Source organism: Vanessa atalanta, chromosome 3 (assembly GCF_905147765.1).
Source record: "Vanessa atalanta chromosome 3, ilVanAtal1.2, whole genome shotgun sequence".
Taxonomy (NCBI): domain Eukaryota; kingdom Metazoa; phylum Arthropoda; class Insecta; order Lepidoptera; family Nymphalidae; genus Vanessa; species Vanessa atalanta.
Window position 1 is genome coordinate 3473351 of NC_061873.1, and position 27159 is coordinate 3500509.

General features: G+C 31.6%; 1 protein-coding gene across 2 annotated transcripts in view; it reads right to left on the reverse strand.

Annotated features, from left to right (window-relative positions):
- Positions 1–1557: 1557 nt before the first annotated feature.
- Positions 1558–27159, reverse strand: part of LOC125077441 (myosin-VIIa) — a 31393-nt gene continuing 5791 nt past the window's right edge. For both annotated transcript variants that reach the window (XM_047689409.1, XM_047689410.1), the window contains exons 2-14: positions 19819–19867; positions 13354–13614; positions 12794–13072; positions 12291–12575; positions 10579–12174; positions 10276–10503; positions 8004–8243; positions 7759–7923; positions 7131–7415; positions 4589–7054; positions 4285–4484; positions 3202–3469; positions 1558–3029 (exon numbers count right to left, since the gene is read on the reverse strand). In XM_047689409.1, coding sequence (XP_047545365.1) covers positions 2823–3029; positions 3202–3469; positions 4285–4484; positions 4589–7054; positions 7131–7415; positions 7759–7923; positions 8004–8243; positions 10276–10503; positions 10579–12174; positions 12291–12575; positions 12794–13072; positions 13354–13614; positions 19819–19836 — 6498 coding nt within the window. In that variant the 5' untranslated portion in view covers positions 19837–19867 and the 3' untranslated portion in view covers positions 1558–2822. The remainder of the gene's footprint in view (positions 3030–3201; positions 3470–4284; positions 4485–4588; positions 7055–7130; positions 7416–7758; positions 7924–8003; positions 8244–10275; positions 10504–10578; positions 12175–12290; positions 12576–12793; positions 13073–13353; positions 13615–19818; positions 19868–27159) is intronic.

Here is a 27159-nt window from a genome sequence, read left to right on the forward strand (position 1 = left end):
AATCGACTCGATTTATAATATATTTATTTGTTATTTTCAATAACCACTTAAATTGTATTAATAGTATCCAAGTTTACCCTTCTTAAACCTATGAAAAAATGTATTCTAAAGTTTTATTATTGTTAACTACATTAAACAAAATATTTAGATTAGAATTATATTTAGGAACCATACACTTCTAACTCTTCAAATGTTGTATTTTCTGCGTCGAAGGGAAAATCTTTAAAAATCTGGGATATCATTTTAATCACTATAAACATATATTAGTTTATATTAGTTATACAAGTTTGATACTATTTATATCGATTATATAAATAGTATCAAACTTTCAGATGATAACGTTGCTATCTGAGAGAAAAATTACCAAGTTTGAATCTTTTGAATGAAATCTAAGTATTTACGTATCAGTCACAATTAAATAATATAACTAAGACACACTTTTAATTAAGCGTAGGGTTTTCGCGATATAATACGGATATGGAAGTGATTTTTCTGTCAAGATTATCTTTCTATGAGGCCATTAAGTCTGTTTCCTTCATAGCTGAACAAAAGATAATTGTTATACAAGTAATTATCTAGGTATTATGCTGAACACTACGGCTAGTCCTCTCTTTGTATCCGTGGTATAATTTATTAGCAATAAAAATAATACGAATGCATATATATAGCTATTTATTTTGGTTGAGTTTAAATAATATAAATCTTTTGTGAAATTATTTAAAAATTGGGTATTATTTATGACAAAGATGTCATTCACTGAACATAGGAAAAAATAAAAACTAAAAAAGTTATTTCGCAATAAGAAAAGAAAGATATTCCGCATTAAATAAGATCATTTGATTCATAAGTAGATTCAATATCAAAAGTATCTGATTTTTTGTCATCGAGTCTCGGGAGACATTAAAAGACTTGACATTTTTAAGAAACTTTTCATTTAAACAGAAGGACCATTAATATACGTTCAGCTTGAGATTCGCAGAAAAGTATGATTGGTCGAGTTGATTGACATTAGGGGCGACGCAGCTATTACAAGGTGATCGGCCCGAAAATTGAACATTTAAAATGTGAAATCAAAAACAAAATTGGTCTAAACACTCATATTCTGATGTTAGATAAATGACTTCCTGCTGCTTGCGACAATGGAGGCATCATTATTCTTCGAGACTCGAGAATGGAGCGCTGCCGTGGGAGTCTCTCACGACTTTATTGCGGATATATATTTTTTGTTTGGTCTAATTAACACTTTTTGTAATCGCCCGCTTTTACTTTAATTGTTCTGTACCCAAAATAAGACTCGATTAAAATTGACTTCTCAAAGCCAAATTCATGTTACCACGATTCGCTGAAACACCATTGCGGACTGAACTGTTAGTCAAGTTAATTTAGCAGATAGAATGTTTCAAACGATATTAATTTATAATGCCTTTTCTGACATATGTCTTTATTTTTGTGTTTATATATTTTTTTAATTAAGTTATTTTAAAAAATAAATAGATGTTAGTATTAAACTATAAATATATTCTCATTTAATTATCGGGGGTAAATAAAAGGCAGACATCATTGTGACTCATGTTTACAACCACTCACAAATACCACTTTTATTTTTAAGCAAAATATAAAACAAAGGAATATTGTCTCCGAACTCATGGCATAACATCGATAATTTTACAATATATATTTCTTAGCTAATACAAATAAATATAATTTGTTTATGCTGGTAAGTTGTAAGGGAATAGCATTATAAATAGCGTTAATAAGAAATCAATTTATAAATGTCTGTTGAGGCGGTTTCATAAAAAACCTCAGATTACAGTTTTATTGATATTTTGTAGCTGAAATCAATTACACGGGAACCTTTTAAGCATTTCATTCAAAATAAATTTTTAAAAATTTTTATGTCCGAAAATTCATCGTTTAATTAAAAAAATAAATTAAGTACCATTAGTCAGCAAACGTTTTAGTGGTTTTACTAGTACAATAACAAAGCCCCACGTCCCTCTTAAGTCAGAGGGCATTCTCATAAGCACGCAGTTATACAAAAAATCCGGTGTTTCCAAGAAATGCTTACTGAAAATATAAGCAACATTTTTTACGAATCATAAAATAATTTAGGGGCCATGTTATATGTAGTTATGCCACTTCCAGACATCAAAACTAAATCCAAATATTCACGTAATTCAACCATAACCGATTATAGAGTAGAAATAACAGATCATTCCTTATATTAATATACACAATATCGCATAATACGAGAAAAATGGGTTATTATATATATATATAACTCGAGATATAGGACGAAATGTTTCCGCTTTATCACAGAAACGTGTACATATCCTATATCGTATAACTTAAATATTATTTTCTAAATTTGTTTATATCGTTAATATCAAAAATATTGTACTAAAATTAAAATCGTTAATACGTTCGATAAAAAAGTTAGGTATTGAAATAATTTTGTAATATATTAATATAATTTTTTAATAAGTATATATCTCATTCTGGACGGATTATTTATAAGCATATTTTTCATATAATTCGTTAGACACAGTATAAATTGATGTTACGCATAAGCGGTACTATTTTTTTAAAGAAATTAACTGGTATACAATGTGATGTGTATATATTGAAATGCGATTTTTAATATCGTATAAATTTTAATTTGTATCGCACACACTCCGTAGCACTAAACGATAAATTTATTCAAGCAACCACAGATATTAAATATTCCGCCAAAAAGCGAGAGAACTTATCACTACGCGTTAAAAAAATAACAGTTCAATTTGATACGTATTTTTTATCGGTCGAGATCCTCAATAATTTATTTATTTTACTCGCATGGATCGTTGTTTATTCATGTTAGTAAGCATGAGGGAGATATACGATGTTAGTAAATCGTCCATTTTGTATCCGAGCGATGTCTCACAGAGGAGTTTCGAACCTCGAACGAGGTTACCGATGGTCATGTGAAAGTATGTGTTGCCAGATGACCAATTCGAAATCCTTGTAAACGGATGTGTGACCAGAATATCCTGAAATTACAAAATTTCCAAAAAAATCAGTTAAAATAGTTTTTAATAGATTCCTTAAATATATTTGTTATTATTTTTTTTTTTATTTGTAACGAAAACTATTTTAAGATATTGAATATTCTACACGAAGTAAATAAAAAATAATATAATAAATTTAAAAATAGCTATTTACCTTTGACTGAGGGTGTATTAAGCTGACACCGTGCTTGTTGATGGCAATGAGTAGCAGTTCTGGATAATTCGGTTCCGTGGTCTGCTTCACTTCGAAAAATGCGGAACCGAACGTCGGCCACCGGTATATGACCTTGAGGAAAGTGATCTTGGCGTCCTCTGGCGTCATTCCGGCGTCTTGGTTGTAGGAGGCTACGATCGCTCGTTTCCAGTCTGCTGAGCTTTGGAGTTTAATCAGATCCGCTGGGATCAATTCACGAAGCATTTGTCTATAAGAAAAGGAAATATTACATTTTAAAGTTTATCTCATAATGGTCTTACCATGTGATTTTAAAGTGTGTAGTATCTTAAAGCATAATTAAAAGTATAACACCTCGCCATATTGCCTTCACTGGTGACAGGAGGTCTGGTTCATTTTTTGCCCAGAGGATCGGTTTTACAATTCAACGGGGAAATGCTGCTAGCATTCTTGTCGCCATTCCACGCGGACAAGATTTATACAGTTTTTAATTCATATATGTATAAATTTAAGGGCTTAATGTTAATAATTCTTATGTAAATAAATATATTGTATCTCACTGCATTTGACATGAGACTAGTTAATTGTACGAAATTTCTGGATTTCATTAAAATATATTATTTTAATATTAATCTGCATACTATAGGAGGTATTATAGATAACGCCGCATCTCCACGCCAGTCTGACTCTCACTTGATCTATTTTTTAATATTTAGATATTTGTAGTTAACGACAATGAATGGAAATAAATCCCTTTAAGCTTATTCCTTTTCTAAAAATCTTCGTTAGATCCTATTCCATCAAAATATCTAACAGATTGTAACTTCTAAAACATACGTATTTCATACGTATATGATGCCCGTTTCTACAGTCACATTCAGTATGCCTGTTATAAATAAAGTAATAAAAAAATTTAGAACCCTCTTCTCCCGAAAAATAAACGATGGAAAGCTCAAAAATAAAAAAAATACCGTCGCTTCGGTGATAACAAACAAAGCCTTGGATTTTCTAATTTTGTTCCGATTTTTATCACAATAAAGAACGACGAGGAGTACAAATACATACGGAATTGCCTGCAGTTCCTGCTTGTTTTCTCCGAAGCGAGCGCGGTAGGCGAGAGCGGCGAGCCTGGCGGCCTCGTCGCGCCCGCAGCGGTGGTAGCCGCGAAGTAGCTTGGGCAGCTCTTGGTGGAAGTGGAAGATAACGTCCGCCGCGCGGTCCTTGCCCGGCACCGTATTTGTCCAGAGTTTCTTCATGAAGAACACCTGTTGTCAGTGTTAGGTTATTTATAAAGATTTTTGACAGAACTTTAAGCGAAATGATTGTGAACGATGCCGAGATATCAGTTCAGTTTATAAAAAAATCTTACCTGGTACGTGAATTGAGGAGTGATGCCGTCTCTTGTCGGTCGGGCTTTTTTAATCCAATCAGTGAGATGACGAACAAAGTCGAAGAAGAAATCGCCCTCCGGTACAGATATCACCTTATCCGCTATTTTAACAAACAAACTAAAGCCTTCACTAGATCTAAGATTTAATCTTTGCGCGATATTTTGACAAAAGTCTTTTGCTCTCGTGGATGAATCGACTTCAAACGCCTCGTCTGTATCATCTGGGAAATAGACTTTGTGGAATATCTGAGTCGTTTTGTGTTGTATTGCTTCTACTTCGACTTGATGAGGAGGATATTTCCTTTGTCCGTTCCGTAATGTTTTCTGAAGTCTTTGTAACGAATCTTGGGCAATTGGATATCTTCTAGTCCTAAGGAACAATGTTAATTCCCTCAGTAGACCTTGACTACACGCGAATAGCCCTGTGGCCAGCCACATTAACTCCCAACCTCTTTCTTCTGACATTCTATTTCTGTTGTCCGTGAGTTGTTTCATTACCTGACAGTAAATTTCGTCCCGTAAGATTTCATGTTTAAGTGGGCCATCAAAGATGTGGTCTGTGTATTCGTTACCAATACGAGGTCGTTTCGATGGAAGATCTCCCATATACTTGAGTATGGCTGTAAAGGCGAAACAAGCTTCTTCAGCTAATTCCTCTTTGGCTTGTAATTTTTTAAGTAATGGTTGTTTGATAGGCTCTCTTGCATGTCTCCATAATTCTTCAGCACCCCGCTTCGCTGTTGATAGTGTAAGAGCTTTTGACGTTGTCCTTTTTGGTGGTAATCTAAAATGGTCCAAAGCGTATTCTAGCAAATTATGAGGTTTATCTCTCGATTCTGTACCATTAAATGTACTTGTGGGAGCTCGTCTTCCGTGTTGTGCACCCTCTTGACAGAATAATGCTAATATATCCGGTGGTGGCTTACTTAAAGCAGGTAATACGTAAACAGTTTCGGCAGGAAAATCACCTCTCTCCATAGATCTTTCACAACGACCAATACACCACCCATTATTTAGAACTGATTCGCCTGTACTATCTTCTTCCAGAACTATCAGGTCTCCTTTTAGGAAAGTCAAAAAACTAGAACCTTCTCCAGGTGCTTTATAATCTTGTAACGCAATAACAAATTTAGATCTTTTCTTTAAGCCTTCTAAGAAATAGACAACCAAATCACGAATATCTTCAGCATTAGGACTTTGGAATGTGAACTCTTCACCACGCACTGTAGATAAACTAAATGTTTGTGTAAATACTTTATTAGTCTTCTGACTTGAAACCGTTGTTATTTCAGGGAATGACAGCTCAAGCAGAACCTGCTCTTGATCGTCGACAACATACACACCGGTCCAATTAACTGCTATAATCACATCGTTCTTAGGTAAATTTGGTCCCGAATTTCTGTAAGCTTCATAAAATCTAGAAAAGAGTAAAGGCCATTTGAACTTCGCATAACTAACTACGTCTTCTTTAACTCTATATGCAGGAACTTTTTCTTTCACATAGTAACTTTTTTTATACGCTGTAACTACTAGAGCACCCCATCGATCAACTGCTTTTTCGACTCCAGTCAAACAATAATCGGGAATGTAATTTGGCAATAGAGTGTAAAGTCGTTCTGTATTCATGTCTTGGCCGTACTCAATATAATACTGCTGAGCAGCGATCATTGCTAAATCTTCTTCCTTATCACATCTATATTCTCCAAATTTTACACCTCTAACAACTTGCTGATAAATAAGATTTGTTGCTACTTGATCTTCCGTAGGATCATGCCATGGAGCGAATATTTCTTTTCGGAAGAACAACCTCCATGGAGCATTTCGTTCTTGTGCCCCCTGTTCTTTCGCATACTGCTCACACTGTGATATGGCATCCATAACGTGGTCACCGCCACTGCCGAGTGAACTTACTTTATCAAACAATGCAATATATAATGAAAAACCAAATTGATCACGAAGACCAATTTTATCCGATAGCTGATTACAAAGTTCTCTTGCGGTCGTCGCCGAGTCAGCTAATAGTGTCTTGGTATTGCCATCCATGAACGTAATGGGTAACATTATAGGTTTTTTAGATTTTGTAGCTTGAAGTTCTAGCCACGATGGTGGCTGATTCCTTGTTCCATTGTTGAATGTTCTTTTAAGTCGGTCTTCACAATATGGTGCATAACCAGGAGGGCCTTCTCTAATAAAGGCTCTAAGGTAATTCACGAACTTTTCACTAGGGGCGAAACAACCAACGCATAAAGAAAGCAAAATCCAGCCACGAGCATGAGACGATTTAGATGGATTGTTTGTTAATTGCTTGCATATTTGGCAATATATTTCATCCCTCAATTCCGCTCGTAAGATACCATGACCTATAATAAAATGAAGTTTTTCTAAATTCGACGTTGGTCGAGATTCTAACCATGACTGATAACTATCAGCTGTATATTCTTCATCCTGAAAACAATTTAATATTTAAGTTAACTTAGCTGGATAATAAACATTTAAAGTTTGTAATTAAGTTATACTGAACCTGTAATTTTCTTCTGACGTCTTCTCCAAGTTTATTTTTTCTCTTTAAAGTTAAAGAAACCAGCTTATGCCTAATGGATCTTGGTTTTTGTTTATTCATGTACGCATCAGGGTCGACGCCCATCATTTGCGCTTCCTGGAATTCTTTGGACCTTATGAAATTCCGGCCAAGTGTCGCAGTCACTTTAGACATTACTGATGTGTTGTCTCTATCCATTGTATGATATCTTGGCTCCGGTAAGTCTCCAGTGAAACGCAGAATTGTAATCCATAACGCTTGGGCCGCCTAAAAGCAGATCACAGGCTACCGTAAGTATATTATTAGTTTAGTCCATTAGACTTATCTGATTTATTCACTTATCGCGATAATATGTTACGTTATGTTGTATTTTGTTATTTAAAAGTAATTACGTGTGTTATATCTAATTAATAAGTCAAAAATAATAATGACTGTGTATAGACTAGTAAACAATTTGAATAATGTCTGATTGTAGTGAAAACATAAGTAGGTATTATTAAAATTGCCTACCAATTGAAATATTTTATGTTATTTTTACTTTTTTAAATCAGTTTGAGCTACTAAGATATCAGCAGATATTTTTTGTTGTCAATGTCAATTTAATATTTACCAATTGATCTCCTTGTGTATGTAATGGTAATAATGGATGTTTTAAGGGTTTTCTAGAATACTGATGTGTGACATTGCCCTGGAAATATGTAGCTGCAAACTTTTGGAACTTAAACTCTGATAGATCCTCTTCATCTTCTGAGGTTGTTTGCATTGGTGTCACCATCTGCAGATCATTGAAAAAAATATTTTAATTTGTTTATTTTTATTATTCCCTTAGTTCTTTGTTTAAATAATTAGATTTACCTCTTGTTGATCGGCTCTCTGTTGTGGTAGATCGCTAAATACAGATGTATCTTTAGGAGCAGGTGCTTCACTGCTAGAGTCGGGGAGAAAATCGAACATGGCTTCCACTAATTTACTGTCATCTACTGGCTCATCTTGCTTACGAGCTGCCTCTTGTAATAACGTTCTTTTAGCTTCTAGTTGCCGTTTTTCCTCTTGAACTAATTCAGCTTCACGCCTCTCCAGTTCATACATACGTTCCTGATGGCAACATTTTATACAATATATCACACATTTGTTGTTTAAACATCTTAACCTAGATACAAAATCGTGGGTGCAAACAATATGACAAAGGAACCAACACTGCATTTAAATTGGCATTCGATCTACTTATAGTCTTTACTTCTATCCTATTACAACATAAGCCGTTTAATAGTTTTAAATTACTTCAGCACATGTGTTAATAAGTAGAGAAAGTGACATATATCGACAAGTACTACTTGCCCAGTTTTCTGGTTGCCTTTTATGGTCGTGAAGTATGAATCCATAATTCTGTGTTTCATCAATAACATCGTTATGATTTAACCACATGTTAACGTTTAATACGTCTGATCGTTACTAAAGCCTATACTAAATAAACGAGGTTCGATTTACGTAGTTCGACTGGCCAGAGCGTTATCCAACCACATCCAGGTCGGCAATTGTATAATACTATATGCTCGATTAAGATCGATAGCTTACATAAGTTTAGAATATATCAGGTGTATGAAGTTTTAGGTAATCTATTTCGTTAGTTACGTTGAGCAGTCGTAAAATTTAATTTACGACCGAATGTGTGGAGTACATTGTAAGTTAACTTATAATATACGATGAAAGAATAATACAATACATATAGAATTAATCAGCGTTTGATTTATATTATCTATTATACAATTCTGATTAAAATTGATGAATGTAATTATAAATTATATGGACTAAATTTGAAATTAATAATATTTTATACGACTACTCACTAAATATGTAATCATTAACATTCAAGTATTCGAAACACAAGGAATATAAGGGTCCATAAAAGAACTAACGAAAAATCCCGATCTACCGATTAAACATAAGAAAAAAAAATCGAGTATAACGGAACATACGCAACCTAGAGATCTTATCTACACGGTTTGGAAAGAAGCATGCTCAATGTTAAAATAACTGATGTTACTGATGTGATATTGCTATAAAAAACTAAAATGGAGATGAAAGGGTCACAAGATGGATCACAAAAAAGATAAATGGACCAAAGACGTAACTGAATAGTATCCAAGGCAGTACAAAAGTAAGAAAGGAAGACAACGGCTTAGGTGGGAAATCGACATAAAATAATAGCAGACATTACATGGAGAAGGAAAACACAAGATCACACATTGTGGCAGGCTTTAGGGGAGGCCTATGCTTGGTAACAATACATTCTTGGCGAAACTGGTGTCAAATATTAAAATTTAGTATTTCATATGTATTATGTAAGATTGTTAAATAAAGGCTATTATTATTAACATAAATATAACTACTTACCTTAACGAAATAACAAAAGATAATGTAAAACCCAAACACATACTAATAAAACTAGATAATCTTTACACCATGACGCGAATTTCTATCAAATTAAAGTTTCCTATCATTTCAACGAGAACAAATACCAACTGCATTGATTGACTGATTTAAAATCGATTATCTATATTATATCTTTGAAATCAGCGATAATCATGTTATCAGATAATCTATATAGCTATATGTGGGTATAAATTGCATACACAATAATGACTGTTAGGTATTTTAAATACCTAACAGTCATTATTGTATATACATTGTTCAAGATTTATAAATTAATATTATAAGAATTTTATAAATTAATTGTTTTGTTATAACTGTTTGTTGTTAGTTGTTACGTAAAAATAATTTTCATTGGTGAAATGACGATTGGCGGTGACTTAAGATACTTATTGGTCGTTTCAGAAACTAGCGGTGAAATTAACACTATTTGATTAATGATGACAACGTGAAACGGATGAACGAAACGGCAGATCTGACCTAAAACTATTTAAAACTAAAATGCAAGAAATGACAATTATATTTGCAAACAACAGCGATTACTTATATATGAGATAATAATTTATGATAGCAAAGTTTAATAGTCTGTTTTAATACATTTAATAAATTCATTAATTATTTTTTTAATATAATTGTAAAATATTGGAATAACTGGCGATAATAATTTTTGCGACGTTTTTGTTTGTTTTCCACTTACCCTGTAATTCTGCTCCGCGATCTCCTTAGCGCGCGTGTTCCCCTGGTGCTGCAAGCGCTGCTCCTCCTGTCTGCGCAAGCGCAACGCCTCGTTGTGTGCTTTGGCCTCTTGCTTCAGTCTTCGGTAGCGACGCATTGCAATTAGACGCCTTACGTGGCTCTGTATCTTTACTATCGCCCACATCTTGTGACCGTATGAGCGTCGGACCAGATAACCACGAGCGGCCGCCTAAAATTATTTTAATGAGTAAATATACTTTCGTTAAATATCCTAATCGTCCAAACAATAAAAAATTGAACATACTTGTAGTGAAACTATATGCCCGCGTAAATGTCTAAACCGATGAGCCAAAACTCTAGCGCGAATAAGTGCTTGCAATCTCGCGTATCCAACCTTCATTTTGTTGTAACGAATTCTTTGTAATTTTCCTCTCCAGTGACGCTGTATTAAAATAGCGGCAGCTCTCATTTTTAAAAAGCGTCTCCTATACACCCATCCGCGAATAGATCTTTGTAATATTAGTATCTTTCGAGTGAGCACTCTATCTCTTTCTTGTTCGAGGAATAAATCATGAGCATCTTTCAAAAATACTTTGGTGTGACCTAGCTGGTAATCAGATTTGCCGAGGACAGTTGCGCAAATTTTTGCAGTTGCAGCCCGACATTCGGTTTTATGGGCAGGCGGTACTCCCGATATCAGAAATCTATACCTTTCAACAAATTCCTTAAAACTATGCCTGATTGGATACCCGGCTCTTCTGATTCTGATGGTTTCCATCATTCCAGAATATCTCAACTGTCTGCAGCACAACCCTCGATCGAACATCATGGGTTTTTTAAACTCATTGGGTTTGATGCATCGTATGAAGAACGGTTGACAAGTTCCTAAAGTTCTCATGAGTAAGTCTAATGATTTTTTAAATTGTGTTGATAATGTTGGAGTTCGTTTTCGCGTTTCCGAACCCATAATTATGTCTTCTTGAAATATTTGCTGTAGAAACTTATTTGTTGAAATGTGAATCAACTGTAATAAGTCAGCACTAAAAGTGTCACGATTTTTTTCCAGGAAACCTCGTGTGTCGTAAAATACGATACCAGCAAAATGATTCAGACCAAAGCTTGTGTTTATATCTGACTTAGGTTTGAGGTAGTTTCTATGTGAGCCATGCGTTTTATGTAACTTCGCTAACATAGTTTGATCTGTACCTTTTGGAAATTTGGATTCCTCGTCTATTAACGCCATTATGTTTAACTGTTTTAAAGCAATCAGATCTAGAGCGTCTTGGTTGTCAACGAATTCTATGTGTTGCCAATTGATCCCTTCATGATTGTATTCTTCCTGTTCTAACTTAAATATGTGTCTTACAAAGAACTGTTGAAGATTTTCATTAGCAAAATTAATACAAAATTGTTCAAAACTATTTTGATCAAAGTTTTCAAAACCGAATATGTCGAGTACACCAATAGCCGTTCGTGTTGTGGATTTGGGTTTATAAATTGCAGCGTTAATTTTTCTCACGATAGTCACGAACAAACGTCCATAAATACCTTTAACAAAAGCATCCCTAATATCAACCGACTGGTCCCTGCTTAGCGTAGACACAACTGTTTCTCCATGAGCAAATAAAGTTTTTCTAGTTAGGGCATCAATAAGAGACTGTGTTGGTACCCCCAATAGATGCGCAACTCTCTTAACGTTTGCTTGTTCTATAATTTCTGTTGCATCTAAATTATCAACTACAGTTGCCTCGTATTTTATATTTCCGGTATGTAATACTGCTGCAAGCAGTTTTAATATTTCCCATATTTCTGCTTCGGTAAACAATAGCACTTTCATCGCCGAGCGGATATCTGCAAATTCGGCAGCGTCATCTCTACCTTCGCAAGTGAAGCTTCCACCCTGAAAATGATGTATTTGTTTATAATTATTAGAGGTAGATTTTGTTGGTTTGAGATTATTATATTTTTAATTCAGAGTTATTTAAATCTAATAATATAATGATTGATCTTGCTCACCCCAGATAAATAGCGATACTCTGATGGTTCCGTCAACTCTAATTTCTTCTTTTCTTCTCTCGATAAACCCGCCAGCAGACAATAAAATACGTGATAATTTCTCTCATCAGTCCCTTGGGATACTATCCTAGACTTTTCTAATAAATATTGTTCTATTTTAGCTCCTTCGATGACACCGTTGTTGTTAAAGTGGATGTCGATATATTTACCAAAACGCGACGAATTATCGTTCCGCACGGTTTTAGCGTTACCAAAAGCTTCTAGAATTGGATTCGCCTCCAAAATCTGAAATAATAAAACATTGTTTTTAACATCCTACTTTTGTATAATCATTTATTATATAAGAATATTTTAATAATAATGAAATATGGATATATTTAATACCATTATTATTATTAAATTACTAATAAAATTATTGCAGGCAGGTTTCAATAATGAGATACACGTTTGACGTTGACGTTTGTAAATGATTTTTTCTTAGAGAATCAAGATAATATATGTACCTGTTGTTCTATCCAAGAATGTTTTCCACTAATAGCGGCGAGGTATTGCAAAATTAACTTTGTTGATTCAGTCTTCCCTGCGCCCGATTCCCCGCTGATAACGATGCATTGATCCTGCCCGTACCGACGCATATGCGCGTAAGCATTATCACCGATGGCAAAGATATGTGGCGGTAGTTCACCTATCTTCCTCTCCTTATATAACTTGATTTGGTCTGCTGTATAAATTGGTAATATTTGGTAGGGATTCACGGCCACCAATATTGAACCCGTATACGTCTGGAAACATCGACAGTTACTTTTAGTTTATTTCATCAAATCACAAAATTCATCTTTTAGAACGTTGCATGAAAATGTCGATGACGTAATTGCCTTGCACATATATACACGAATTGTCTCAAAAGTTATTTAGGTAAGGTTTGCAGTAAACTATACCTAATATTTGTTTTTTTTTTTTAATAATAATAAAAAAATACTCTGAAATTTATAGATATGTGTATTATATAAATTATTTTTTTGGTGATTGAATATATTATATTATCCACTTCATCCCTACTCACATAAATGAGGTTGTCATTGTATCGGATGAGCAGATTCCTCAGTATACCGGCTTCGTGAAGATCGCCCAAGGAGATCATGTCCTCGACGCCATGCACTGAGGTGGCATGCATCGCCTTGATGCGTCTCTCTGGCGGGAGCCATTGTTCGTTGCCATCGTCGTCGCGCACGCGTATGCGCCGCCCCTCCGCGGCGAGCACGCGTGCTCCGATGGCGACGTCGAACTCGCGCCCTGACACCGGCTCGATCCATATGTAATCACCCTGGAATAGATAAGTTGTAATTTTTAATTGTTATATAAAAATAAACATTATTGAAGTAGGTTCTCACAAAAACGTTTAAATCGTCATTTTACAAGTTGGAAGTGAAGCAATCACCGGTTCAGAATGTCAATTACTTTATACAAAATACGAAAAATAACCGGTGGAGACTAAATATTGTTACTTCTTAAAAAAAAAAAATAAATGAACCTATATAAAAAGCCCATCCTTATATATAAATATAACTGATATTGTATATAATAATCTTGTACTAAAACCATAACAAATTATAATAACGTATTGCAAACCAAATTTAATTTCAATATAATTCTTATTATTTTGAATCGAATATCATGCGAAAAATTGTAAGTGTATTGTATCTATATTTTATTAAGGAATAAATGAGGCTTTATTATTATTTACTATAGAAATAAATACTTTGACTCTACCGGGAACTGAGGATAGATATAAATATTTATTTATTTATTTAATCCATTAACAACTTGGCTTAGTGCTATTATTTACAATAAATACATATAACAATTATTTGACATAGAAAATGTTACTATAAGTTACTAAAAATATAATGTAATGTAAATAAATCAATGCTAAGCAACTCAAGTTCGATGAATATTACCCTCCGTAGTTGAACTGTATGACGGGAGGAGCAGTTTCTCGATCGCGAGTCAATAGTATATGCAAAAGTTGCATGCTACTTCCATAATTGCTCTAATAATAAAGAACACTTAATAATATAATTAGTTTGAATATAATATTATATAATATATACTTTATTGTAAATATTGTTTTATATATCATTATAATAGTACATCCTTCTGAGCTAGTGTTAACTGTGCGGTATTGTGATGATAGTTTTTCTAGCGTACATCAGAAAAACCGAAAATCAAGCATAATCTAAACTAACTTTATGTAAAATAAAGAAGTCATCATACGACATCTGAAAATGCAACTAAACTTTTAAATTAACGGTACTTACAACAAATACTATCGCCAAGAACAATATCATTAAAATTCATTAATTCAAACAGTGTCTGATGTGTGCCACAGAAAGTCTGAATCAATACAAAAGCTGAATCAATAGTGTCGAATTTAATAGAAAGTGTCCCTCCTTATTCGTTGAAAATCGATTGTTATCAAAGTTTCGGTGAAAGTAATTGTTGGTATTTTATTCGTGCATGTTTAAGAATTGCATTTGTGTGGTTCATAAGATTTTATTAAAAAAAAAAAAAATTGATTCCCGTCGACATTTATTGTTGTTTTAATTTTTTTTTAACCGCAAAATGATGGTACCTTGCTTATGTCTTTGATTGTAATAACTTAACTATTATACAAAGTAAACTATTGATTCAAGAATTTGTTAAAAAAGTATATAAATATTGAGTTATAAAAGTTCAGTTGAACACACCAATTTTTTGGGGGAAAAAAATAATGATATAACCTTTTACCAATTTTACATTTCCCTTCTTTATATTTTCTATGTAAATGTTTATGTAGTATTTGCAAGTCTCAAGTTAATTCTCAAAAATACGCAAGCACTTCAAATATGTAATATATTATACAATATCGTTTCATTTCACATACCTCGAATATATTCTCCAATTCATGTGACATTATATGTCTTATACTATTTTAGCACTATTTTAATTCGTAGTTCCATTTCATGTTTATTGTAGAGTGTATGAAGTTAATATAGATTATTTTATCAATGACCGCGCGTCTCTGAGGTCGATCATTGATTTCGTAAATTAGAGTACTTTATTATCTATATATTTGTTCAATACGAATCGGGAAGATAAAATGACGTTAATTAAAGATATTTGCAATAGTATTCTTTTTCGTTTCTGGTATGAATTTGTAATATTTTATTACAAAAAAATTATATAATGAAACATTCATAGTTTTTTTGTTGTTTTGTTGCAGTATTTCCATTTTTTTTAAATTTATTTACGTATTACGGCGATACTATGCAAACATTAGCCGAAATTATAATTTTTTGTCTTGTTTATGAAAAAAAGTATTTCGTTAAAATAAAATCTCGACAATGTTGTGTCTAATTTGTTGTATTAAAATCAAAAACATGTTTTATTTCGTATGGGAACACTGCTTTGCGTCTAGCACAGATGACTGTGCATGTTATGAGATTGACTCTTTTACATTACAGTCTTTCTTGTCTAAAGAGTTCAGGCAAAATTCTCCTTAGAATGCTATTTAAAGAACTTCACCATAATCAAAGTTCGTACTTTTATTGACCCCTTTGTAATTAATCATGATGATGAAGAAATGAGGTTGCTTAGGTTAGATTACTGTGTCCATTTTGCAGTTGAAGCAATTGACTAGGAATATTGAGGAAAAACGTGATAGATTTATCCCCCCGACTGGCATCATTCTGGTTTTAAGAATAATGCCATTATATACCAATTGGTCTTGCGAAAATACTAACCAAGCAATGCCAAGCATTCTGGTTAGTGTAGTAGTGATTTTTAAGTTTATCTGCAATTATTTAAGTCTGTTTACGTACGTTTAGCAAGGACATTTCTTCAATATCGAAATATTACTCATATTATTAACTTTTTTTGCAAAGTAAATAAAATACTACTTGAAATACTTTGTTATAATGTTGAAAATTGTTTATATTTTTAATTAATTTATAATATTCATTGTATGAACTTTTTTTAAGCAGCTCATATAATTATAATGTTACGGTCAGTATGTTTGTGCTGCGTAAGCGGCTCGCGATACAGACGGTTAAAAAAGTAGGTGAATGTTACCAAGTGCAACCAGCAAAAAGTCGGTCGCGTGCCTCTAGCAATGCCCGGTTAGACAGTTTTTGTAGACAATATTTGATTGTTTATTGCAAGACAACTGTTCAGTGCATGTAAAAAATTTTTTTGAAAGACCTAAAAATAAGGTTTTTACTTTTGTACCGTTGCACATTTATTTGACATTAGTTAATTGAGTAAATTAACGAATTAATAATTTTTTTATTAATGCTAAGGGAGCTATGAAAAAATCTATGGAATTTGTTAAATTAGCAGACCTTACTAGACTCTTGAATTGCTGATGTCTGTAATCAAATTGGTAAGAAGAATTATTGATAACTCTAAATATCAATTGTCTATCTACATATTTTAAGTTGCAGAAGTTTTTTTTTATTTAACTTCGATATCGTCTTTTTTTTTAATGCATAAATATTTTATACTTTTATAAAATATCCTCAGTCGGCCAGAATCCTGTCGCTTTATAATTTCGTAAGTACACTTATTGACAACTCGACATTAATTATTTATAACTTTCTAAATAGACATGTCTGTTGCAAAACTAAATCGTCGAAAGTATTTTCAACAAATGAAGCGTACTTAGGACTTTGGTATATCTACTTTTCGTTGACTGAATCGTTAATCTAATAATGGTTTTTACGGCTGCAGTTTTTTTATGAATTTTTTGACAAGGAATTCTTTGCAGCCCATATTTAGGACGTTTATTTGCTGTAGTATCTGCCTCGGAAACCACGTAAGGCCGCTGGTCCTGTGTTTAAACTGATTCTGGTTTTGTTGGTTTACCAACCCTTACGACTATGAGAAGTTGAATTGAGAATTAATTGGTGTTTGCGCAAAAAGTTGTCAACTATTACTGGTCATCATGATACATATGTACGTACATATTGACTAGTTTTATAGAGGTAACTGGACTACACTAGAAAATAATGTGTTTACATGTATCGTTGGTCTATCTTGAATAACTTTTGAAAGTGGAAAAATCTAAAAAATGTGGAAACTTAATTTTTGTAACCGGTATTACCAAAAAATGAGTACAAAAATTTTAATAATATTTATCCATGATCTAATCGTTCTACGCCTACGGTACAATGACGGTATATAAAATTATGAATGGCCAAATACATATTATAAGTATATTATATCCTTGGATACTTAAGATTTAATACATATAAGTCCTAATGTAACATAAAGTTATTTCTTTATAAAATTTAAATTAAAGTGACTAAATTAGTAGACCAATCAATCGGAATACTAAGAAAAATTTGTACTGATCAACAAAAAAATCGTACCATTATTTACTTATACGGCATCAACCACATACAAGATTAAGTCATAAAACTGGTTCGATTTTGAAATTAAAGTTTTCCTCCCACACAGGCCTTAAATAGTGCACTACAACTCGCAGACATGATTCCACTCTCCCTCTTAATTTGGTATGACCTGTTTGTTACCACATCGCGGACACAGTCTAGGGTTCCGTAAATATAATGGGTCTAATATTTGAATTCATTTTTAATGTAGGACGATGCATTAAAACATCATATCCTGTATAATTTTATCATGAGGAGTAATAAAAATGTAACTAAGAAAACAAAATAATTAAGCATTATCTTTGTGTTTAACTCAATACAATTTACTGCATTAATATTTGACTTCGAAAATCTTACGCCAAGTAAAGTACCAATACGAAACAAGTTTGACGGCACCAACTATACTAACTCCGACGTCCCTTGAAAAAGCGTGAATGGTTTCTAATTATATTTTTTCCCTGTATTTTTAATCTGTGGCCATATTATAAATTAAATGTGCTTGTGTGTGAAAAGGTGAATGCCCTGCAGTGCTAGATTCTGTCTGCTGCCGGAATGTGCTTGCCAAACGCATTGATCGGAACTCGCTTGCCGTGTTTCACTTTCCTGTATAATTTTTGAATGATTTTTTTAACGTTACAAATTATATTTTAGGCATCAAAATTATTTATATTTCATTGATTTTATCGTTAGGCTAAGGAATTATATTTATAACGTTAATTTGCTAAAAATTGTATTGTAATGTTATTTAAAATAGACATTACCTACCTAAAATGAACCGGCTTTAAATATATACCTTGTTTAGCGGATGATTAGTAAAATAATTAATGTCTCTTGTCTTAAATCTATACTAATATTCTAAATGCAAAATTAAATCTGTCTGTCTGTCACTCAATGTCAAGACACTAAGCCGAATTTGATCAAATTTAGTATAAAGCAAGTTTGAGCCTTAGGTCGGAAAGATATGAGCTACTTTTTTGCAACAATATCGAAAACCCCAACCGCAACCCTAACACCTGGGCGAAAACAAGTTATAAGTATATTATAAGCATATAACTATGTCTAAAACCGTTATTCGAAATTAAAACTGCTGGTATCTTAATTCTAAATATTGTGTCAAAAAGTACAAGTATCATGACTATTCTAAATTACTATAACATATTTAAACATGACACACGTTTTGCACACGCTTCAAATAACAAAGGTTCCAGCAAGAACATGATTACTCAGCGTTTTGTAAGCGCTGAACATTTTTATTTGTATTTACTTCTCACGAGTACCTCTCGCTTCGCACGTACACAACTCATTCAAAGGGGTTAATGTTATTCAAGGTGAATTAGCTGTGGAACCTTGAACTTTGATCTTGAGTTCGAGTAAACATTTTCTGCCTTCGGTTGAAAAAATATTGCATTTCACTTTCTTCTATATAGTTGTAATGTGTTTTTATGAAATAATTTGAGTTTAATCCGCCTTTATGAATAGTTAAATTGCAATATCATTTTCAGTAGCTGATTATTAGAAAGTTTTATGGAGGTTATTTGATTTTAATATAATTCTATTCTTAATTATTTTACAAATATATTTAATTATACACTAAAAACGAGAATAAAATAAATTAGACGAAATAATACAAAAACGATTCTGTAATTCAACAATCATTGTCTTTATGTAATCGACAGATTTTAAATTTTTTTAGAGTTTACTGAAAATTTAGCGGCTCTACTATCAATATTTTCAAATTGATTGAAAACCTTTAATATTCGAAATTAAAGCATTTGAGGTGAAGGGAGTAGGTGAAAAGAGTATTGACTCTTTTCACCTACTTCGTAAATGTTTAAAATAATTTATTATGTACCTACCTCAAAATCTAAGTTCATTTAATTACGTTACTGTTTTTTTCTAAATTCAATTTTTATTTATGAATCAAGTATATGAACGAATCTGATTTGTCCTTGTTTTATTTTCAGAGAAATCGACACGTCGAAATTACGTCGCTCCGTGACGTAGTAGCGTATTAGTGTGAATAGGAATAATATACCAAATGATAACGAAAAATGAATGGTTTAATGACAGCATTGACTGTTATTGCGCCGGCTACTTACTCTGGTAACAATCACCATGATGGCGCCGACATGTGGTCACCGGCTCGATCTGAAACAGGAAAAATCCTTCTTTAAATATAAATTATGTTATAAGATGAACTTATAACCAATAATAAGTTTACAAAATGAAACACAAACGAAAGAGGCAAAACAACAAATAAAACATTTATTTAAAAAAAATCTACACCTGGAGAGAATTATATCGTTTTAAATAAAATTAATTATACACCACATTTGTATTACTTATATCAAAACTTGGTGGATTAATTATGATAAAACCATTTTTCAAATCTATAATATTCTGGCAACATAAAGTTATATCAAAGTAAACCTTAAAAATGAAATCGATCATAAATTCAAAGTAGGTAAGAGGGTTGACAATATGTTTTGATTCACTACAATATAAAGACGTGCACTTTGACATAACTATGCTATTAATAATATTAATTTTAAGCGTTCTGTGGTACAAGCAAGCAGCGCAAATACATATACAACGGCTATTTTTTTACGTATCGCAATATTGCGACTCAAATAACGAAGCACGTTTGTGTCGACTTTAACTTTTTGTAAAATAAGTATAAAATACATTCCTTCCATCATTGTCGTGTTTCTTACTCTTTACTGTCGATTCAAATGCAATAAAATCGCAATAACAACTTCGTTTGTTGTCGACTTTTCCTTAATATCTTCTAACCTCTAGATGTCTAGGTTCTTCATAAGATTCTACTTATATTTATTATTTTATTTATACATAACGATGAATGTGTATCATTACAATTGACTTAACGCATTACTTATATGTAATTATAAAATTCAGCACACGCTGCCTTATATAGGTATTATTGCCTGTATCAGACATCCGTGCAGTGACATCATGACTATTTGTCATCAGAATATTTCCCGAGATATAGGTAATATCCTAAAAGAGATTTTTTTTTTACCTTCAGTACTATATAACAGAAAAAATAATCAATGCAATTATGAAAATAACAATTTAAATACTAATTTTCATTTGAATTAAGAATTAAAATAAATAATTATTTAACTGAATACTTTATAACAAGTAACCAATTATTTAGATAAACTTAACGGCAAGTAAAAAACATCAATCAGTTTTCTTGTTCAATCAATCATTGCGTGATTACCAAATGTATATAACCATACAAACTTTTTTTATACTATTCGATAACTTCAAAGTAGTTTACACCTTTAATGACGTATCACTTTGAATGTTACTCAGTATATCAGTTGTGAATTTTAAGTGTTTAATGATAAGTTGATGGTGTATCTATTTGAATAACTAAATAAATAAAAAAATAACTAACTTCTTTCAAAAGCAGATAGACCGGATAAATAAAACGATTCATCAAGCAAAACTATTTTATTTTTACGAAATGGCTGTATGGAAACCACCCAGTATGATTTTATTAGATAGATGTTACTTATTTATCTTTATATATTTTTAATATCATAATTATGTATGTGTTGATGTATCTTTTCAATTAAATAAATATTTTTATAATATTTCTATCTTGTATTCATTTAAGTTTAATTACATACAAATATCAAATTGTCTATGGAAATTACTAAAAGGAATATGTGCCATTAAAATACTATTATTTTTACATTCAGTAAATATCCTTACGCAAAACTGTGAACAAATAATGTTACAAAAATTATTACACGTTAACTTGTGTTCACGTTTGTTAATATTCTTTTCATTGTTTTGAAAACAAACGCAACGTAATTATACGTGTATTGTTTGAGATGGAGAGGAAGTTTGCAATGTTTTTGAGCATTCCCGAGAAGCCTAACAATTGAGAATTGAACACCTGCATTCGTTATACAAACTCAGAAACGCCTTTTACTTTCATTAGCTCGGTGAACATGCGTTCAACTAAGAACAATCCCTTACACTTGTGAGGTATTCATTCAAATTTAAAACTGCAATAAGTTTCATATTCGATGGTGAAAATATATTTAGTATTGATTAACAATACAACGAAGGTATTACTTATAAAATTTGCTTAGCGAATACTTACTTAAATACTGATATGTCTCTTTCATGTCATAGTTGATTTCATTCATTAATTAACTTGAAAGCAGACAAAGAATGCTTCAACTTATAATCCCCTACAAAACATTTTAGCTAAAGCCGTATTTTTTTAAACATAAGTTATAAATGTACACTGTAATGTAATTTGGTATATCATAATGAAATCGATGTTTATTTTCCGTTATATTAATGTTTTAAATATTATTTTATAAAATTTATGAAAATAATAGTATTTCAATTGTATCTTTCATCCATGTCATAGTGAAATTATTCAACAGGTAAGGAGAGAAAAGGGCGTGCTCTTGCATATTCAATATACAAAACGTACGATTGAACATGATAGTTGGTAGTAGTTGACGACCAGAACTAATCGTATCGGAAGTTCTTTATCAACGGCCATTCACTCGAACTGGGCTTTGATGCTTCATTGAGATTTATAAAACACCGTTCAAATATTTTAAAGGAAAATAATTTACCATATCGATGCATTCATACATACAAATTAATGTATATTTTTAGCACATACTTTTTATGTAACATTATGCACTTTACTCAATAGGTACTAAGTATGTTTTAAGACAGCTAGAAATTAGTCTGTTTTTCAAAAAGTATGCGGTATGCCTTCCATTGACATAGCGCTTGTAATGACGAGCTGTAAACTATTATATCTACCTTGATCTTAATTACATTGGAAAATCGTATTGTCTTGTGGTAAATGGATCATATTTAACATAACGTAACACCTATTTATAGATGCCAACGTGAAATGTAATGTTTTAACTTGTTTCTTTAGAAATTTAACAATATTTATTCCTAGCTGTGCCCGCGACTTCGTGCACGTCTAAAAATAGATTGTTGTAGCCTAAGTTACTCCTTATTACATCAGCTATCTGCTAGTGAGCGTCCCGTCGAAATCAATCTAGCCGTTCCAGAGATTAGATGGAAAGAAACAGACAGATAAAAATTGAAAACTAAAAAGTATTAAGTAAAAAGCGGTTATTTTATATTACAAACAGACACTCTAATTTTCTGTTATGTTATGTATATAGGTTTCATTGGAAAATATTTCAAACATGTAGTATCATTGACAGCAGAAACGTTCCATATATGTCACGAGCTGTGCCGCTATGTAACGGCAAGACGGGTTACCGAGACGAGACAGGTTGTTTAAACAGCCTCATAGTTATACCGTTCCTAGTCTTATCGCAGTTTAGAATAAACAATACCGTGACGGTACGAGTAATCTTATAGGAATTACTGTGCCAAGGTCGTGTTATCACTTGCAACCCGCGTAAAATTTAAATTACATTAATATTCCTTAGTTTAATATCTATGATATTACTAGAATTTATTCATTGTAATTAGTATTTATTAGCGCATCGAAAATCGGACGAGTAAAATTATTTTGAAGAGAAATTATGTCTATGAGTGCTTAGATTAATAAAGAGGATAATTTTTTATAAAAACCTACTTAGAGGAAAATTATAAAATATTTTAAATAATAAGCTAAAAATAAATAAAAACAAAAGTTTCAAAGCATCTAGATTTTCTGAAATGTGTTTCTATACAGCAAATTAAAGGATTTTAAAAGTAGATTTTTTTTATTTTATTTACGGCTTGTATTTGTTTCGAGCGGGCACAGATTATTTCGCCAATGTCACGTGCGATGGAGAAGATACGATGGAGATTGAACATTACGGTCGAGATTAGAAGCTCAATTTAATTCTGAAGGCATAATAATTGAACACAGATATTATAGCTGTGAACGATTCAACCATTCATGTCACCTGTCGGTAGCAGTCACGGATGAACGAGATCGGGTGCGTGCGTGCGTGCAAGCTTCCCTCGAAATAATGTAACGATTCGGATATCGTCGAAAATTTACTCGAATGAGGTCATAGTTTATACTGATTGAAAAGGAAATTGCTTAGTTTGGATCCTTTGGAGGAAATTCCTATATTTAAGTAGAAAATAAGTGCTCCGGTTTCTTCATTTATGTACATAACACGCTGCCTTCTAACCATATACAAAATGCTATCCTATATCCTTATTTTTTTTTACATTTTGTTTCTAATTTTCAGTTATGTCCTTATTTTTTTAAATAAAAAATCACACAAAGATCTCAAGTGAAAAGTACCGATGACAATATGGATGTAGGATTTAATTTTAATAGACAAATTAAGGGACAAACGCCTCTAAACATATTATATATAATAGGTATTCCAAAAAGATACAATTGGCAGTATACTTGTTAAATAGCTGTAGACTTAGCATAAATAATATTTTAGTTAGTATTTTATTTGATACATTAAATAAAATACTAATATATTTTAAAATACTAATCCCTATAGGGGATATTATATAATTTTCTTCATTATCATTATATAGTATAACACAAGGTCGTCTGTCTGTCCCGGTGTATGCTTAGATCTTTAAAATTACACAACGAAATTCGATGCGGTTTTTTTTTAAATATATATAGAGTGATTCAAGAGAAAGGTTATATATATAAAAGACATGCACAATAAAGTAGTGAAACAATGAAACTTCTAAAGTTTTTAATGTGATTTCGTAAATAAACACATTTTTTGCGCATACGATTAATCATGGCTTAAACCTTACGAGATAGATCAAAATAATGTACTACAATATTGTACTCCTTAAAAAGGTTTTTAAAAAAGTTCGTGATGGTATATGTCTATCTCTTAGAGATAAACCACAATAATCATTTTTTATCCTTTACTTTTTACGAGAAAGAATGGCATATTTTCGAAGAGATTTTATATAATACAGCATTAATCCGTATCATACAATACTTTATATACATTTCGCATGTAACTTAAATGATTATTTTCAAAGATTTACAGATTTAAAACGCAGGAACATAGCGGTTGTATTGTCTAATGACAAAAAAAGCTTTGTATAACACGTATGTGTATATAGACATTATTTAGTATCAGCATTGAACATGTGCGAAGATGGAATAAGCCGCTTTAAGAAAATTAAATAATAAAATGTATTTCCTATTTCACTATATTTACCACAATTATCAATTCCTTAGGTAATAGGCTTTTTTATTCAAATTTTATTTTTTATTAAAATTGCCTTTTGTAATATTATAAATTACCTAATATAGAGTAAATTTTTGTTTCATTTTAGAATACAAAATGTTTTAGAAATAATAATGGCATTTCTTTCTTTCGTAGCAATATAGGGTTAAACATTTATTATACTAAGCAAATAATTAAATGCACCTATGTCTAGTATTCAGTATCCATGTAGGGCACTGCCATTACAAAATACTTAATACCAACATGCTTCGTACAATAACGGAAGTTCCAGCGAAACATGTTGCATATCTTAACGTCGAATTTTTTTACATATTAATGCAATATTCAAGTAAACTTTAACGGACCTATAGCCTTACATAAACTATTTTATAAAAATACTTTTCGGAGAGGAGATATTATTATTATCGTTATACAGACTAAAAATATAATTTAGAAAGTATGTTTGATCTGTGTTACCGTTAGGCGTAAACGCTTTAAAATGTTAACGCACAATATATATATATATATATATATAATTTAATATTATTTAATTTTCTTATAATACGAATACGTCTAGTAAACATGAAATGCATTCTGACATTATATCAGCCTCTAATATTAAAATTAAAAAAAAAATGGAAAATACTATAATGCACATTGACAGAATATTTCGCGTAACTAACTTAGAAGTATACGACTGGAAAGATTTTTTTTTATTTCTTCAAATATAATGACAAGAGCAAAAAACCCTGTAAAACATTGTTAAGCGTATGGAAATTTTAAACAAAATAGATAATGTACTAAAGTTAAATTTTAGTAACATGTACAAGATAACAATATATTGTATAGTTTACTTGTTAAATGAGTAATTTCCCAACGGGTCTTTTAAACGGTAATTATTTAATTTAATATTTGTTCGTTATTCCGCAAGCAGGTGAAAGCAAATCACTGAGAATACCTATTTTACAAAGAAAGTTTATGTGTGGAATTTCTCTAGGCCTCACATGAGTTTCTTAACATGATCAATTTTAATGGACTTGTAGTATACGATATATTATGATGTAAAAAGCACTTTGTATCAACGCGTCTTATTTAAGAGATTATTTGAATTTATATTAAAAACTACATTTTAGTTATTTATGACTTTTTCTAACTTCTTTTTGATTTATTATAATTACTAAAAATAAAATTTTATATTACATTTTTGGATTAGAAAAATAATTTAAGTAGGTTAAATAAGAGGTAGCATTAAAATTAATGATTGTAAACATAATTGAAAGTAATGATATATTGCTGCGAAAATTTAGAATCGATAAACGAACAATCGAACATAACGATGAGGCCAAAACTATTAAATATACCCGAGTTAATTAAGGTTGTACATAAATTGTTCGAAGAAATTAAATCGAGTTATAACTTACAATCAATTGATTAAAGCTGTACGTACTGAATGTATCATTCATTCGATTTATTTGAAAATTGAAGAAGAATGTTTTCGACAGTAATATCGTAAAATAAAGGACGTTAGAATTGTATTAATCTATTTTTGTTATAAAAAAAAAGAAAGAAAATAAAGACAAGAATGTTAAGAACTGTTTATTAGATTTATAATTAAATTATTTAATTTAAAAATAAGATACTTTGTAAGATGATAATAATCATAATAAAAGTTTAAAATACGTAAGGAAAATATAAGACACTCGTATTTATTACCTTGCATTGAGTTAAATTGAAAAACAGTAGGTATATATAAGTATTATTATATGAATATGTTTTAATGTGAAGGTCATTATATTAATACAGCTACAAATACACTGGATATTAATTTAATGTATATGCAGCCTTGACGTGACACACGTAATAAGTTGCACATATTCAATTCGCTTGGCACATTTACATGTTCAATAAAGAAAAAGCAACGTTGACATAACACGAAAAAAAATGAATCAAAAATTCAGTCTTCACATTATAAAACAAAAGATATGGAGCGTACGCAACTCTGGTTTACACCCCCTTTTGTTTTACTCCAAATTATTTTATTGTAATGTAGTATTTAATTATGTGTTTATTTACATGCCTATTAAATAAGGTTGTTTTCACATGGCGACGTGGAAGAAGACGACACGCTCTTTCATACTGGGCTAGAGGAACGGTGCAGTTGTCAATAGTTGGCCACTAAGTACACGCACACTAGTATCGTAGTATGACGTTTGGCGAGTGTCAAGAGTAGCTGTC